The sequence below is a fragment of the Anomalospiza imberbis genome, chromosome 2 (genome assembly GCF_031753505.1).
Source record: "Anomalospiza imberbis isolate Cuckoo-Finch-1a 21T00152 chromosome 2, ASM3175350v1, whole genome shotgun sequence".
Taxonomy (NCBI): Eukaryota; Metazoa; Chordata; class Aves; order Passeriformes; family Viduidae; genus Anomalospiza; species Anomalospiza imberbis.
The window spans coordinates 37,977,270-37,993,755 of record NC_089682.1 but is presented as its reverse complement, the minus strand read 5'-3'; the positions used below and the strand labels follow the sequence as shown (position 1 = coordinate 37,993,755).

Sequence of the window (16,486 nt, the reverse complement as noted above, 5' to 3'; positions counted from 1 at the left end):
AATCCGACAGCAGAAATGGTTGGTCTTTGAGTGTGAGAATAACCAAGTCACCTGTTAGCCTCTGACAGCCATGGATACACAGCTACAAAGTTCTCTACTAACAATCACCTGGCCATGCTAATACAGTGCCACTGTAAGAGAGCAGATAGACTCAAACCCAAAGGGCAACTCAGCAACTTGCTGATGTAACTGCCAAGATTAGGACCCAAGTATTTTATTTCCCATCACTTCTGCAAGAGAATTTTACTAAGCAAGATAAAGGGAGGACTGTTTCACATGTTACTGCACAAGGCATAATATAAGGATGTCCACCAATAAATGTTTAAAAGCTTTGTTTCTCAAGCAACCTTAATCCTCTGTCAAAAGTCCCAATTTTTATTTCTTTAGGCAATACACAGTATGATAACTATAAGCTGTTAAATTTCCAAAACTCCATAATGAATTTGTTTAATATTAAGTAAGGTCAATATCATTGCAAACTGTAAGAAGAGGTTCAGACTACTACAGGAAATGCATCCATGTATATTGTATTTGATCAAGTCTCTTTCACTTGAATTTTTTCCCAAAGCTTCCTAAGCCAAGCAAGTAAGATACTTCTAGTGCTACAGGGTGCCAGGCACCAAATCTGCCTCCCACGCCCTTTATAAGGAAAAACTCGACCATCTGAACTGAGAGACTGCATGTACTTTTGTTGTCTAAACTATTCAAGTGGGAAAAAAAAAGTCAATGGGCAGGGGTATCCAGAGCAAAGTTAGAGCAAGTCAGACACCAGTAAAAAAAGGAATAATGAACAGATTATCACCGGCTCAGGAGCTGAGTAGCATCATTTCTACTCAGTTTTCCTACTCTACAAAACTAAATTAATTGCCAATATAGTTCTTCTGTCCTACCTATGATGAGGCCATGGCAAGCAGCTGACAAACAATCAGCTCTTAACACATAGCTCTTAACAGCACATATTCCTGACAGCTTCATCACAGCCTTCTCCTGCACCACTATGGTGTAGAAAACCAGATCCACTGAGTTATTTAACGAGTCCCATACCACAGTCATGGGTCATACAACCACCAGTTAAATGCATGAGGACCCTTCAGCCTGGAACAAAGATCACTTAGTTCCGCATTGCTAAGGATTTCTGACACAGTGCACGCAGTTGCACAGGGCTGTTCACCACCTCCCCCAGGAAAGGAACTGGACATAAAGTAAGCAAATCCCATATACTGGAGGCCCCAAAGAACTGGTTCTTCATACAAACAGCAATTAGGCTGCAAAACTCCTTTCTCCTGGGCACTCTTGACAAAACACACCCAAAGCCATTACAGACTGAATCACAATTCATAGAAACCACATTGAGCATTGCATGCAGACACTAACAGGCATTTCCCTGTACTTACAACTTCCCCTCCCTAGCATTCTCCACCATCCACAGGATGCGATGCTTCTTTGGGCTTAGAATAAATCATCTTGGTCATCACAGATTGCCACAAGAGTTTTCCTTTATTCTTCTAAGTTAATTAACAGGATACATGCTTCCACAGTAATTCTATGGCAAGTGACCAATTGGAGGCTCAGGAGCCAGAAAGTGACAAGATAGGGACAGGACCATCTGAAGCTCTATGCTACAGATGCACAAACCTGAGAAGGACAGAAAAGTTTTGCAAACTCAATGTACTCAGTACAGTCACACTATTCTCAGGAATACAAACATCACTATCCACAATATGACTGTTTTGATGGCAGGCACACTCAGGGAGCCCAAATGTTTTCACAAATACTTTTATTAAGAGCCAGATCTGCCCATTTATTAATTCCTACACCCTGGCTCCCCACTGAAAAAATTAAGTGTTTTACAGCATTACATGTATAGCCAGGAGCTTGTCAGGAACCACTGTGTAAAGCTCTCAGTTGTTCTGTCATTAAGAGATTAGTTTGAGAAAATGCTCTGCAAGAGAGCCTAATAGTTTACTCAATCCTTAATCCTATTTTACAAGATCTAGACTTACCACTATTCAATACCAGAACCCAACAGGACACCTGGTAATGTTAAACCATGTAGAACATGGGTACAGGAATAAAAAAAAGCCAAAGACTGAAAAATTAAAAAAAAATTATATTCCTTCTTACATCCCTCACACAAGAGACTTCTCCAGACTTCTGGGACACAGGGTATTGGTAAGTACTGCAATTATTTTGATTGCCAGAGGACCACTAGTGAAACACAACACAAATGTGTAACATAAAAGCTCCCAATGACTGTGTTCATTCAGCGGGTGAGGTTTCAGCAGCTTTTCCAGGCCAGCAGCCTGGCTCTGCAGGATGCAGGCCTCCTCTTGCCCAGGCTGCTACTAGCAAGCTCTCACCCAGGCCCTGAACAGAGGGTTGGTGTCACAGTTCCCAGCGAGAGGCACAAAAAAAGGGATGCTCAGACCAGCAACCTGGCACCAATCTAATGCACACTCTGCTACTTCATGCATTGCAGGTCTGCCGAACAGCTGAGCTGGCGGTTCAGGGACACCTCAAAACATGCGCCTGCAGGAAAATTCTCTGGAAAGACGAGATTCAAGAGCAGTTTATTTACAGATTATTGCAGCTAAACTCTTTTGTTAGTGATAGTAGCTTAGTGCATCACCCCCACGTCCTGGCACCATCCAGCTCTGGGATCCCAAACAGAAGAGGGGCATTGACCTTTTGGAACGAGTCCAGAGGAGGCCACCAAGCTGATGAAGCATTTCTCCCATAAGGAAAGGCTGAAAGAACTGGGATTGTGCAGCCAGTGAAACAAAAGGCTTAGGGGTGACCTAATGGCAGCCTTACAGTACCTGAAGGGAGCTTACAGGAAAGATGGGGCTAGACTTATGGTCAGTGACAGGTCAAGGGGAAAGAGGTTCATGCTAGGAGTAGGTTCAGATTACATAATAGAAAAAACTTTATTGTGAGGTTGGTGAGGAACTGGAACAAGTTAGCCAGTGAAACTGTGGTTGTCCCATCCGTGGAAGAATTCAAAGCCAGGCTGGATGCATCTCTAAGCAACCTGAACAGGTGGAAGATGTCCCTGCCCACGGCAGGATGGATGGAACCAGATATCTCTAAGGTCCCTGCCAACCCCTACCCTTCTGTGATTCCGTGATTCTCGCAAGCTGTCCCCGGCTGCGCCCCACGAGCCCGGCAGGCCCGGGCGCCGCCCCCCTCCCCCGCCGCTCCCGGGAGGGCCCGCGGGCGCAGCGCTGGCGCCGAGGCGTGCCGGGTCCGGACGGGACGGCCCGGCCCCGCCAGGCCGGCGGGGAGGTCCGCGGGCGAGGCCTCCCTGCAGCGCCCCGGCCCGGGAGGCCTCGCCGAGCCCCAGCTCCGCCCGCGGCGGCGGCGCCTCCGCCGGAAGGGAAGCGTAGCCGCTCCGGCCGAGGGGAGGGGAGAGCGGCGCGGGGGAGGGGACACCGCCCGGCCCGGCGCCCCCAGAGGCAGGCGGGTGGGCGGCCGGCCGCTCCGCGCGGCGGTACCTGCGCTGGAAGTCCGTCCGGAAGGGCGCCAGGTAAGGGTCCCGCTCCAGCAGCTGCTTCAGCCTCGGCGGCTCCGTGCTGGCGGCGGCCATATCGCCGCCGCGGGCTCCGCGTGATCCGCGGCGCCGCTAAATACAGCCGGCGAGGGGGCCGGGCGGGCGGCCGGGCGCCCCTGCCTCTCCCCGCCCACCGCCCGGGGCCGCCTCCGCCGCCTCCTCTCCCCGCCCGCGGTGCGGCGGGGCCGGCGCTCCTCTGCTGCGGGAGGGATACCGGGGGGGCCCGGCCCGGCCTCCCCTCGGCGATGGGCTCGGTCCGGCAGCCCCGGCTCGCTGCCCGCGGGGCGGGAAGCGGCCGCGGGCGGTGTGCGAGAAGCGCCGGTCTCCGAACGGAATGGAGTGGCAGCAGAGAAAATAAAAAAACTTGTGATTAAAAAAAAAAAAAAAATTTGCGGGAGCCGACCCGCCCGGCAGAAGGGGTATGTCTGCCTGCCGTGGCTCGGCAGTCCCCCAGTTTGTTCTCTTAGTGACTCTTTGATGTCTTTTTCAGCGTGTCAGCTGCCGCGTGAACTCTGTGTTCTCACACACATAAAGCCCACCGCACACTCCAGCCAAAATCAACACCCCCCCCCACCCCCCAAAAGCAGATTTGGCATCATCATGAGCTGGAATAAATTTCTGGACTGTTTGATAGGGTGCTGATGCGCTCATAGCCAGCTCAGCAAAACAAGACTGTGGACATCCACGAGTTCTCATAAACACCGCAAGTGTTGCTTTATCAGACACATAAATTCCAAATGTGGTAAGATAAGTTCATCTGATCCTAGTGCAGCTCAAAATGCTGAATAGCACAGGTAGGTTGCTGTGGAAGTTTTTGACCTAATAGCAACATGTCTTGTTTTGGATAGGCCACCAAATATCCAAGGCAGCTAATCACCAGCCTGACCGTGCCTCTAGGCCAGCATTGAGCACTTTTATTTAAGGTCCAGCAATTTTGCTTTGTTTTGATATGTAGTGAGAAAGTTTATTTAGAGGCCTCTTTTAATGCTTTTCAGCCACAGTTTAGAAACCTTTCAGCTTCTAGATACCTTAACTTGTTCCCACAGCCATTGCCAAAATTGTTGTCCTCAGTTTGAGACTCATCCCCCCTATCTTGGCTTCCTCTGAATTTAAATGCTGTTTCTCCTTCCTGTCTGCCAGATGACTAACAGCACCGTGACTGATGAACACTAACAGTTCATTTATTACTTCTCCTAAAACTGACTACAGTGAAAGTTTCCATAATGATTTGTTTCATCAACAGTGCATGTATACTTAACTACACTTTATTTCCTTCCTTGTAGCAGTTTCTAACTACATAGGCAAAAGTCCAAGTACCTTTGTTCTTTTTCTTCTTATGGAGTGCAACAAATATTCTGTCTTAAGACTGTGGGGCAATAGTCGTACTGTTTGCTGGAGCAGTTTCCCTAACAGGAGGCCCAAGGAGTTTTGGTTTGAGTTATTGAAAGAAGTAGCATCTATGCTGTAGCAGAACTACTCATCATATCCTGCTCTGATAGATCAAAATTTCTTTTTTTCACAGTGGCCACAATTTCTTCAGTCACTGGAGACTGAAAAACTGTTTTTAAAATTACCCAGGCTTCTCAAAACTTGCTGTGTGGCAGTGATTTCAGTGCCTGTGCTAAAACAACATTTAATAACTCTAACCATCTTCTTTTTGCTTCTTTCCTCATACTGTGTGCATCATATTCTTCTGCAAATTCTCCTCATTCTCACACTTAAATAGCTTGGTCAACTAAAAGGAGAAGAGAAATTCCAGCTTATTAAGAGACAGGAAATTGTTTTTACAGTAGTTGCATGTTACATGTGCTGCTGCTTTGGGGCTTCCAGGTGTTCAGTACTGGAGAGGGCACCTGCTGGTTGAAGTGGAGGTGGGAGAGCAATTCTACAGCCTCTGAATGCATGAGCATTGGAAACAGGAGCTTCAGTCTCAGCACAGTTTCTTTGGTTTTATTTATTGTCAGGAAGCCCAAGCAAGTTCCCAGCATTGTTACTAGCTTTTCAGCATAAACACAAGGGAGACATCTATAAATGAGCATTAGCAATTTGTGTAGGAATGTAACTGTGACTTGCACCTCCCTAGAGACAGGGACCCCTTCATAACATTCATTTTAAGTAGAAATGACACAGCATCCAGCCTCATATACAAGCAACCTTGAACTTCAGGAAGTTACATTCTGCAGATAGCTCCTGTCCTTATAACAGAGCCCTAGTGATATATTTAATACTCTGTGAAACAGAATATGAATAAGCATAACATTTGTATCTACTCATGTTTCATTTTACAACTTGGGCATGATTTTATCTGCCTGCTTTGTCCCAAGTAACTGCAAGATACTAAGGCATATGTTATTTTGATCACTGATTACACCATGATCCTGGTGTTACCACCATGAGCCACGGTTGGCTCTCAGGACAGTGCCATTTAATCCTCTACCTGGAGGCAAAACCAGCAGTTCAGACAATGAATATTGTCCCAACAGCTGAATGTGTCTTTGTGCATTTGTCAGGGATGGATATAAAGCTGCCAGCTGCTGCTGCCAGTAGAAACAGAAAGAGGAGGACTCTTGGGAATAACTGCTCTTTTATGGGGACAGCAGTGGATCATATAAGAATGGTGTCTAAGGCGTGTGTCTAGCACCCGGTTACCAGTGAGGCCAGAGTATATCAATTACTCCAAAGCAGTCTTTCAAAGGATGTTCATGCTTAAGTTATGTATACTTTAAAATTTTGCAGAGTGGTGCTGAGCAGTAACTGTATAGTTAAATTTATTAAATCGATTTAGATGTTTTTTTTAATATGCAAAGTTCAAAGATAAACCTAAATTTTGAAGAGAAAAATGTCTACTCCTGTCATACATCATCTCCATTTTGATTCACTAATATTTTGCACTTGCTTTGTAAAACATGACAGAGATGATAAACCGTAGGAACTAAGTCAGGAAAAAAATATTTCTTCAATAAGGCACTGGTTCAGATTCTCCCTCATCAATAGTTTCTTTTCATATTTCAGCCAGAATGGTTTTGTGAGGTCTCTGACCTTGACTGGCTCTTATAGAGCGAATTCCTGAGCTCCAGGGTCTTCTAAACCAAGTGGCTTAGAGCAGTCCTGGGCCCTGGTCCTAGCCTGGCTCTGTAAGATGCTTCCAGGCCTGTCTAAGTTGTCCTTGGGGTACAGGCTTCTGCTCTGGTGCTAATATAGAGACTGACCCAATCCCACAATTTAACCTGTCTGAGAAGAGATGGCAGATACCAAAGGCAGCGGGGATATTTTTTTTAACTCTGTGTTGAGAACATTGAAGAATGGCTGATCTCTCAAAGTGAAAAGTCACAAGGCATGTCCTTTGTATGGTTCAGTTCAATACTTAAAGGCCATGTCAAGAGTTGTTATCATTTTAGTCTGGGCAGAACTCCTTCCAACTCCTTTTCCTGAAAGTCTCTTTACAACTAGGTATGGTTAGCCCACTGTGTTTGCTTGCATGTGAGGAGATGTATTTTTTATTGTCACTGCACCTACCCGTGACTTGCAGATGTGAGGTTGTCCATGAACAAGAACTGACAACCTGTGGCTTGTGCCTGTACTGGATTTCATAATGCAAACTATCAAGAAAAGGTGTTCCTGTGGACAGAGACAGCTGTTCAAAAAGATTTGCGCTTCAGTATTCCAGAATAATGGATTCTTGAAGGCTCCCCTATCCTTTAAAGACATTTCAGACATCTGAGCATGTTATGGGTACCAACCCATTGCAACCTCCCACTTTTGGACTGGTTTCTTCACATTCAGTACCTAACGCAAAGTGGAGTTCGAAATTTATTTTGCCACATTGGCCAGCCAAGCTTCCCCATGTTATTTGTTCAAGGATCTGCAGGAAATTAACTGCACAGTTGTCATTCAGATCCAAAGCAAATGCCCCCCCTAAAAAATAATTATCCTTTATCTCAGTAGTCTTCCCAGAGAGGTCAAACATTGGAGCATGGAGCTGTAGCTCACTGCCGGGTGGTTGTTGTAGGTGACCTTTAAAGGTCCCTTCCAACACAAGCTATTCTATGCTCCCATGACACTTATCCCTATCTTTGGGTTCACCAAGGTGAGACACTTAGGAGAAAGGAAATGGTCAGTGTTGCACAGCTGCTGCCAAACAACACATCACTGTTCCATAATTAGAACTGTACTACAGCAAGGAATCAACTGATTACATATGAAGAACAAAGCATATATCCTTGAAAATTGCAGCAAGCAAGCAAATTGAAACAAGTATTTGTAGGTATGTCTATTAATTTAGAGGTTTCAGAATCTTAAGTTTGGGATTTATTAGAAATGTAGGGTATTGGTACTGTCTTTTAAGGTATCACCTTTGCCCTGTCATGGTTTCAGGAGCTTTACATAACAACACATCTTCAAAGATCAAAACAAATACACAATCTGAAACACTGAAAAACCAGTTTCAGTGTCGTAAGATTCCAGTAAGCACAGTTGATGTGAATGCCATTTTCACTTGCCATTCAGAGCAAAATAAAAACACATTCCAACAACCTGAAAATCCTAAATAATGGCTGCTTCTTGTTTTCACAATATTGCAGTGTGATTATGCTTTGGTGTCCTTATTTTGTATAATAGATTATAAAAAAAAGTAAATAGCTTTCAAAGTTGTTTACACATTAATCAAGACATTTCAAAGTGCAATACTACTTTTAAAACATCCAGATGTAGACCAGATGTAGAACAATATTTGTTGTGCAAATGTCTAAAAGTCTTACTAAAAATCAAGTAAGAATTTGTAAAACAGTTCACAGATATAAAACATAAATAAAATCTTCAGGAATTTTATAATATTTTTGGATGTTGTAGATACTCTGTCTGTTGTATGCTTTCTATGTTACTCAAAAGTAATTACTGCCAATAGTAACAACTTTCTACAACTTCCTGCAATTTCCTCATGTTTGCATATGTGTTTATGCATTGGAGGAAGAACATAAAACATTCTGAACTCTCTCCTTAATGCCATACCACAATACTTTGTAGCTGTCACCCCTGTTTTACCAATGTGTGTTTATCTCTACGGCTTAGAGAATAAGTAGCTTGAGCTCTCTGGGATAGTTGCCCCAGAGGAACATTCTTGCTGTTATTGCAGCAGCTCCTGCAGTAATATATTACTATTAAACAAGCAACTTATTAACACTTGCCAAATATTGTATTCCTTATATCCAATACACTTAGGACTGATAATGAACCCTCATAGCATCAGCAGCAATTTTGCTTTCTTGCTGTTCATTGTCAGGTCTTTCCTAAAACCCCTGAGGAATGATCTTACCTTGGGTGTTTCTTGGTTGCATAGTCCTGAAACACTAGAAGCATTTAGGCTGCCTGGCCTTTTACTCAGAAAAGAAAGTGAGGTTGCCAGATAATCGTTCAGAGGGTAACACATCTAATCCCTCGGGAGGTCAAGTGAGGTGAGAAGAGAGGACGTGCATGCTGCTAATGCTCTGACAGCTCTGTCAATATAAATTCATTAGTATGTATGGAAGTATTTTAGTTTTCAAAAAGCAGCATAGTACCTCAGTTGTGTTCATAAATTCAAGTATCTCCCGAGTTCACCGCAGGAAAAGCAGATGAATCTGGTGCAAGCTGTGTGTGAAATGCCAAACTTTTGGAAGTCCAAAATGCTTTCCCACAGACAGCCTTTTAGATCTTGTCAGTATTAGTTCTGGTTTACTTTTTAATGGCAGTTGGTGGCATTTGACCCAGTTGATTCTCAGGTGTGACCAACAGTGTGTTGAGTGAAGAGAAAGACAGGGCAGGGAGCAGATCCTTAGTGCTACACTCAAAATTTTGCTGTAATTAGAAGAAAACACCAAATGTGGAACTAAGAACTTGTTGTTAGTCCAATGAATATTTTAACACTATCATTTTTCAAAATATTGGATAAATTTGGAAAAAAACAAAACCCAACACCCTCATTAATAATGCATCTACATATCTGTATATGCAATGCATACTTGTTATACAGAAAATGCTTTAGCACACAAAAGGGTCTGAGAGTATAATTTTGTATTTTTTGTCTTAGACTATCCCCAGTACAATAACTGAAGATTCAGCCTTCATTATCCCAGTGATTTAGAGCTAGACTTACAGGTGTATAATCCATTACCATATGTGATTGTACTCTATGCAATACAATTTTTTATTGGAAATTTTTTATGCCTTGGTGATTCACCTTTTCTTCTTAGAACAACGACTCTACATTTTAAAACTCTACATTTCTACAAATATAGAAATCTTCATCCAAGACAAATATATATAATTTTTGAGAACATCAATATTCATGGATTATGAAGAGCTAATCTGTCTTCACATAGTTTTTATTTTTTCTTGCTTAGAGATAAATCCTTTAGGTTGGATCCTTTTTCTCTTATTAGAAAGGTTTATATCATGCTCGTTTTTAAAATCAGCCATGGAATTTCAGTTAAAAGAAAAGTGGTATGACTTTCACTTTTTATATATGTATGCAGCTTAACAAAATTTTACAGTAAAGAAAACTAAGTGATACACAGCTTCCAGTGTGAATAGATTTGGAAGGGATTGCTTAAACTGTATTACCTATGGGAAATAAAAGGAGCAAATATAATTAATAGTTGTCTTAGTTACCCAGGCACCCAGCACCTCCTTCAGTATGAGTTTCTGAGGATATACAGGGTTATTAGCTGCATTTCTGTTTCCTGAATATTTTATGTTGAAATATATCCTAATAAAACAACTACTTCATTAATACTTAGTATGAAAATTGAATTCATATTATTAGATAACTTTTTTACATAACAGTTTTTTGCAACAAGCAGCTAAATATTTATATTTTAATCCAAATAGCAATCTTCACTGGTAATGTATTAATTACAGTCATGTCTAATATGGGTAAATTTTGGTTTTCCAAGTTAATGCAGTCTCAGTTCCATTAGAATAGTTGAAGTGCTGATGGCTCTCAGTTTTCCTCAGTTTCAAACACCCTTCCTTTCTGATGTCTCTGAGCCTTCTGTTTATCTCTCAAAATTCTCTCTGGATGTTGTATTCCATTACCTAATCCTACTCAAAAGATGGTTAATATCTGCCCAATCTCATTTTAGCTTCAGCAGCCACCAGATGCAGATTTCCTAATGCTTGTACCATCAGCCCCTGCAACAGGGTATCCTCACACATCAGCAGTCAGCCTGCTCACAGCAGTTCTAATTTCTCCTGCTTGAATATGCAGCTTCTTTGTTTCTTTCTGCATTATATTATCTTCTCAGGCAGCATCCAGGCTTTTCATTTTCTGCTTGTCTGGTAGTTCCACCAGGGAGGCTGGCCATCCCCAACTGGGGAGGTTGACCTTGCTGTCTGTAAAGGTGGGGTATAAGCAATTAGTTGACTTTTTCTTTATGCCAGTCTTCAGTGAGTGATCTACTAGTTCCAGGATCACTTCCCCAGTTTTCTTACGTTGTTTCCATGTGTGCTTGTTCTAGGTCTGACTATTTCCTTACTATACTATTTTCTACTATTACATATATGCATGGACTACTTTTCTGCCTCTTTTCACTTTGTCATCCTCCTTTTGCTACTTTTACCAGAGAGTGAATGCTGATAAAAAAAGGGCAGTTTTTATAGCATCTGAGTCATGCACTCTGATGGACTTTTTGTTTGTTTTTCTTGCTTGCTATTATTTAGTGTCCCCTAGATCACTTCTTCCCTCACATGGGTTGCCATCTCTTTCTATACTGTTCCAGTGTGTACAGGCCCTAAAAATGGATATATTTCTGTGTCCAGGATATCCACTACAGGTCTTAAAATACACCTTGGTCATAATTCAAGGCTTGCCTGTCTCTACCACATAAACTTCGAACAGAAACTGACAGCTTTTTTCTGGTCCTAGTATGTCTTGGCTTTCTTTTGGCTTGTGATCCATCCGCAGTGATACAATCTTTCAAATTCTGTGTCTCTTTTTCAGGGTCCTGCAGTTTTATACATCCACTCACAGCAGGCAGTTGCTACTGCATGAATGGCTGGATTGCAACAATCTGCATCTCCAAAGTTTAGTCCCTGCTGAATGTGCCATTCCCTCAGCCCAGCCATTTCTTCTACAAAAGGAGAGGAAGACAGGTATTTCTAGGAGCAGAGTGGACATGTGTAGTAAGAGGTTGGATTTGGTTTTCTCCTTCCTTGATTCCCCTATCAGTCTATGTGATTCTGTCCTTTACAAGTAAAGCCATGATAAAAACAGTCTATACTCAGCTGGGTCATGACAAAGGGACAGAGACAGAAATCTCTGATCACACAGGACTCTGATCAGAGGTCTTTAAAGCAAGTATAAGCAGACTTGGTGCTTCCATTCAGTATCCGCCTATCCTCAGCTTGCTCTGACTGACATCTGTTTTCTCCTCTTTTTCAGATTTTCAACAAAGTTTCCCTGTCCTTCACAAAACCTGCCACTTACCACAGTAAGGTTTGGCTGGAGTGAGTCACAGCCAGATCATAAATTGATGTAACTACTGTTTCTCTGCTTTCCTTGGATTGTTAGTGCTCCTTAAGCACCTGGGTTGCCCAAAATAATTTTATTTTATAGTAAATGAGATAATTGCCAGAAAAAAGGATTGCACACCTGCTGCATTTGTTCCCAGTCTTCTATGATGACTGTAGGCTTCCTCCGACAAGTTTTTTCAGAGCCTTGGTTGTTCAGCAACCCAACTACAAGGATTCACAGACGGGTGTGCCCATGGATTCTGCTGGTTTGTTACACTGAAAATCTTCTTTACTACACCATATGCATCCTGCTAATAATTTACTGTTATCCCAGTAAATATTCTAACAGTATAATTTATCTGATTAATGCAGAAAAGCCTCATTTATCTGATGTTCTGGTCACTTTTCCAGAGTGCCTCTCAGTCCTGAGCTTGCCAGTCCTCCTGATGGAGACAAGAAATGGGACCTGCTTTATAAGTCATTAACCCTGAGGCCTTCACAAGAACAACAGTGAGATTTATGTTGGGGGATTCTAATTCCTCAGCTTTGGGTAAGTTTGCTTTTATTTTTAAACCTTGCAACATCTGCTTCCCTCTTACCTATTCCCAGCTAGTTTGATACTGCACAACATCTTTACTCCTGGGCTCTCAGATTTCTACTGTCCTCTGCAATTTTATTCCTCTATCACTCAACCATTTACTTTACTAAAATCAGTAGTTTCAGCAATATAAAACTGTAATTCCTTAGTGGAGAATCCAGGAGACAGGTTAGAGACAGGTTGATTTTTCAAAATCATTGTAGTTTTGCTGAAGTGCACAGTCAGCAGAGCTGTATAAAACTGGAGGTCATTGCATTGTTAAGTTCAAATTTGTCATTCAGCTTCTCAGGAAAAGCATCTATAAATGGAAGATATCATGAATGTTTATGCTGTTCAAAGGCCTGTTTTACCTATCAGCAATTCAGTAATTTGTCAGTATAGAGTATAAGAAAACTTAAGCCAAATATCTCTTCTAATTTATTCTGTTTTTGTAGTATTTACCAAATTTATGTTAAATCCCAACAGCTCATATGAAAAACCTTATATCTATGGCTTTTGGGGCCATGAGTAAATCAGCTCATTGTGCACTAGTCTTATATTAGCCAACTGTTGATAAATATGCTGTAGAAATACTTAAGTATTCAAAATGCTATGTCTTGGTAAAAAAGTTAGCAATATTTTTATGTCTTCTTTTATTCCAGTTCTTTTTTCCTCAAAGAATTTGAAATATGAGTAATTGCGTTGGGATAAATGAGAACACATGGACCTGTAGTTATTCTGAGTCTCTGGAACCCATCAACCATTTGCTTTGTGCTATCACAGAAACTCATAACACAGTGTTCCAGGCAAAATTATCATTACAGATTTATATTGTTATAGGTTGTTATGTATCTTATTATAGATATATCATAATATATTGTTATATATTATATACTACATAACATTATTGTTATATACATTATTATATTTATATTTTGTTATAGATATATATTTTTTCTTTAATAACAAACTTCTATAGATTTAACATTTTTTTAATCAGTGATATAGTTCACTGCTTTTGGTCAGTCAGGTTGACGCTAGTGAAGTAGTAACCATAATAGTACTCTCTATTAAGAATAGTACACTATAAAATAGGAATATTTTCAAAAGTCTTTCATGCTTTACCCCCATTAAAGCTTAGTCTCATAAACCACACTGAGTCCTCTCCTGACATGTTTCTGGTTGTCATTATCTGCTTCTTTTACTGTCTATGTTTAAGGAATTAACTTTTGCAAATAAAGAGGCTTCTTCATTCATAGGATAATTGTCCACACTGTTAGAATTATTTGTTCTATTTCCTCCTTCTGCTGTTTCAGCTGCACACAGTTAAAATAATGAATTACTCTTAAAATTAATGAATTATCTGTTGCTTCTTGACCTAAGCACTCCTGCAGCTGTCTCCTCAGCAACTCCTGTGGTGCCATCTGATTCAACACATGCACAAGGAACACTTGCAAAGGGAGCTGAGTCATTCTCTAAATCTGGAACAACATCCTCTGAACACAAAACCTTCCTCTGCAGGACTTAAGGGCAAGTATTAACTGTGTTATTTTGCATAGGATGTTTTAGTTTCTCTTTCTTTAAATTACTAGTGTGTCTAACTGAAGAGCACATAATTTAGCTGTATCCACCAAAATTTTCTTTGTCATTTGTATGGCATAGTGCCAAAAACTTATTTATCTTCTTACTTCTGTGTTCTATTTCCTTTTCTTTTAATTAATTGTCATTTCAAAATAGACTCACATCTTCACTGGATTGTTTTTAGTACATACATGTAATTTCTGTGAATTGTGACTACTTTACTGTCATTCGGGAACCCTTGAGTCTCAAGGAACATAACCTCCTGTACAATCAAATTGTTATTCCAGTCATAACATTAAAAGATGCTCACTGTGAATATCAATCTGACTTAAGTCATGTGATATAGCTAACATTTAAAAGAGCTGATGAATGAGGACATGAATTAGACACCCTAAAAGTGAGGAAAAAGCAAGACCAACTGTTTATGCCTTATTATTTTCTTAGCACTATAAAATATTATGCACCTTCATTGCATTTTTAAATGGAAGGACTTGTGTCCATCTTGTCTCTCTGCATGCCATAAATGTATGCTCTGATAGGTTGAAACCAGTCTAGCACTACTGCAAGTAATCAATACTAGGATTTTTTTCAGGTTTATGTCCAAGTTGCTGGGTTACATGCAGCTCTGAATAAGATTTACATGAAGACTTTTGAAGAGCTCTGTATTACACTGCTCAAAATAAAGATTTTCAGCTGACTTCTTCACTATAATTCTTTTTGTGTTTTAGGAAATTTCATGATAGCTCTGTTTTTGTAAATACTGCCTTTATTAAATTTGTAATATCCCAAAGTAATACTTCTTGATTTATGTGCTAGCATGTTTATCTTCTCCCTTTCTCTTGTCTAGTTCTTTTTTTATTTAACACTGATTTTTTCCCTTTGTTTTACATTAAGTCATGTGGCATTGACATCCCTAAGAAATTTAAAATTAACGTGGAAGAAAATTAAACTGCATATCGATGGATGACATAGGCATGATGGTTTATCCACAATGTCATTGCATGTTGATGAAGGGACAGCATATGAACATATGAAATATGAGATGCAAATGTCATCAAAATACTACCCTGGTTTTGCAAGGAGTTGCACAAGGAGCCATTCCTTTTCTGCAAAAGGAAGGCTTGATTATTTATAACTGTAAAAACAAACACAGAAAAATAACTGCCATATGTTTCCTATTTTATTAATTTCCTCTCTATTCTATTAAATATAGATATTCCTATTAATTTTTAAAAAAGGCAAACTATCACCTCTTGTCTCTGTTTTTCTTAAATCTAGAAATGTTTTGAAAATTTAATTTAAAACAGTCAAATGGCTTGCCCTGGTTTTTTCATTTTTTAGAATAAACTGAAGTGTTTCAGCTTTTGGTCTCTGTCCTGCTCGTTCACACAATTTCATTCTTCTATCAAGGTTCAGTTTTTCATAAACAGCAAAACCTTTTTCAATACCGAGGAATTGTGGCGTGTTCTGTTGTATTGATGTACTAAATTAAATTAATTTTATAACCTATTCAGTACTCAAAAACATGAAAACAAGTTTTTCTCTGAGTTTAAATCAGGTACATTATGCCTTTAAGGTTAATATATTTTACATAGTGCTTTGCATATTAACTGAAGGAGGTTTGATTAGTTTTATTATTTTCTTCCTTTTATAAAAAGTCTTTCGCATTGTGTATTATCTCTTAGTAAAAAGTATAAAATCTTCTCTGGTGACTTTCTATTATGTTAGAGAAGATTCAACAAAGCCTTTAATTTCTTTTGTCTTACATTATATACCAGGATAGTTAAGGGAAAAAAAAGTCTTTCAGGAACGTATTATCTGCTTGTAAATATAATACTGCCATTCATCATTAAAGATAACACACAGGGGTTATAGCTGTGCAAGCTATTTAAAAATCAAAAGCAGCACACTCAGAGTGTAGCCATGTTTGAAGGAGCAGTACATAAAAGTTACCCCTCAAGAACATATCGTTCTGAAGGGTAACCAAATACAATTATTTCATGTGATGCCACATAATTGAGATTACTTGGAATTCCCCCTCTTGTAGCACTTCTGATTTATCTATCTATCTATCTATCTATCTTTCTCTTAAGTTTGACAGGGTAAGGTTAAATTTACTTCTGTCAGGGGTTGGGAAGTACTTCTGGTGTTAAGAATAGCTCATTAAAGGTGGGTGGAATGTCTCCTCTTCTCATGTACATATTAATTACCATAACACTCAGTGAATGTGTCTTTGCTGGCAGAATGACATACCTTGCTGCTGTATCAGTGAAAACTGAGTTTCTTTTGGT

At 40.4% G+C, this 16,486-nt stretch overlaps 1 protein-coding gene and 1 long non-coding RNA gene across 4 annotated transcripts in view; one reads left to right on the top strand and one right to left on the bottom strand.

Moving 5' to 3' along the window:
• GBE1 (1,4-alpha-glucan branching enzyme 1) overlaps window positions 1-3,954 on the bottom strand; it is a 134,523-nt gene extending 130,569 nt beyond the window's left edge. Inside the window, exon 1 of one of the 3 annotated variants that reach the window (XM_068180589.1) lies at window positions 3,495-3,954. In XM_068180589.1, the coding sequence (XP_068036690.1) occupies window positions 3,495-3,586 (92 nt within the window). In that variant the 5' untranslated portion in view covers window positions 3,587-3,954. The remainder of the gene's footprint in view (window positions 1-3,494) is intronic. The other 2 variants (XM_068180590.1, XM_068180591.1) reach the window with 2 other exon arrangements.
• Window positions 3,955-12,439: 8,485 nt separating this feature from the next.
• LOC137468700 (uncharacterized) lies at window positions 12,440-15,423 on the top strand. Its single transcript, XR_010996119.1, has 3 exons — window positions 12,440-12,587; window positions 13,998-14,148; window positions 15,090-15,423. It is a non-coding gene; the product is annotated as an uncharacterized lncRNA (long non-coding RNA).
• Window positions 15,424-16,486: the final 1,063 nt, after the last annotated feature.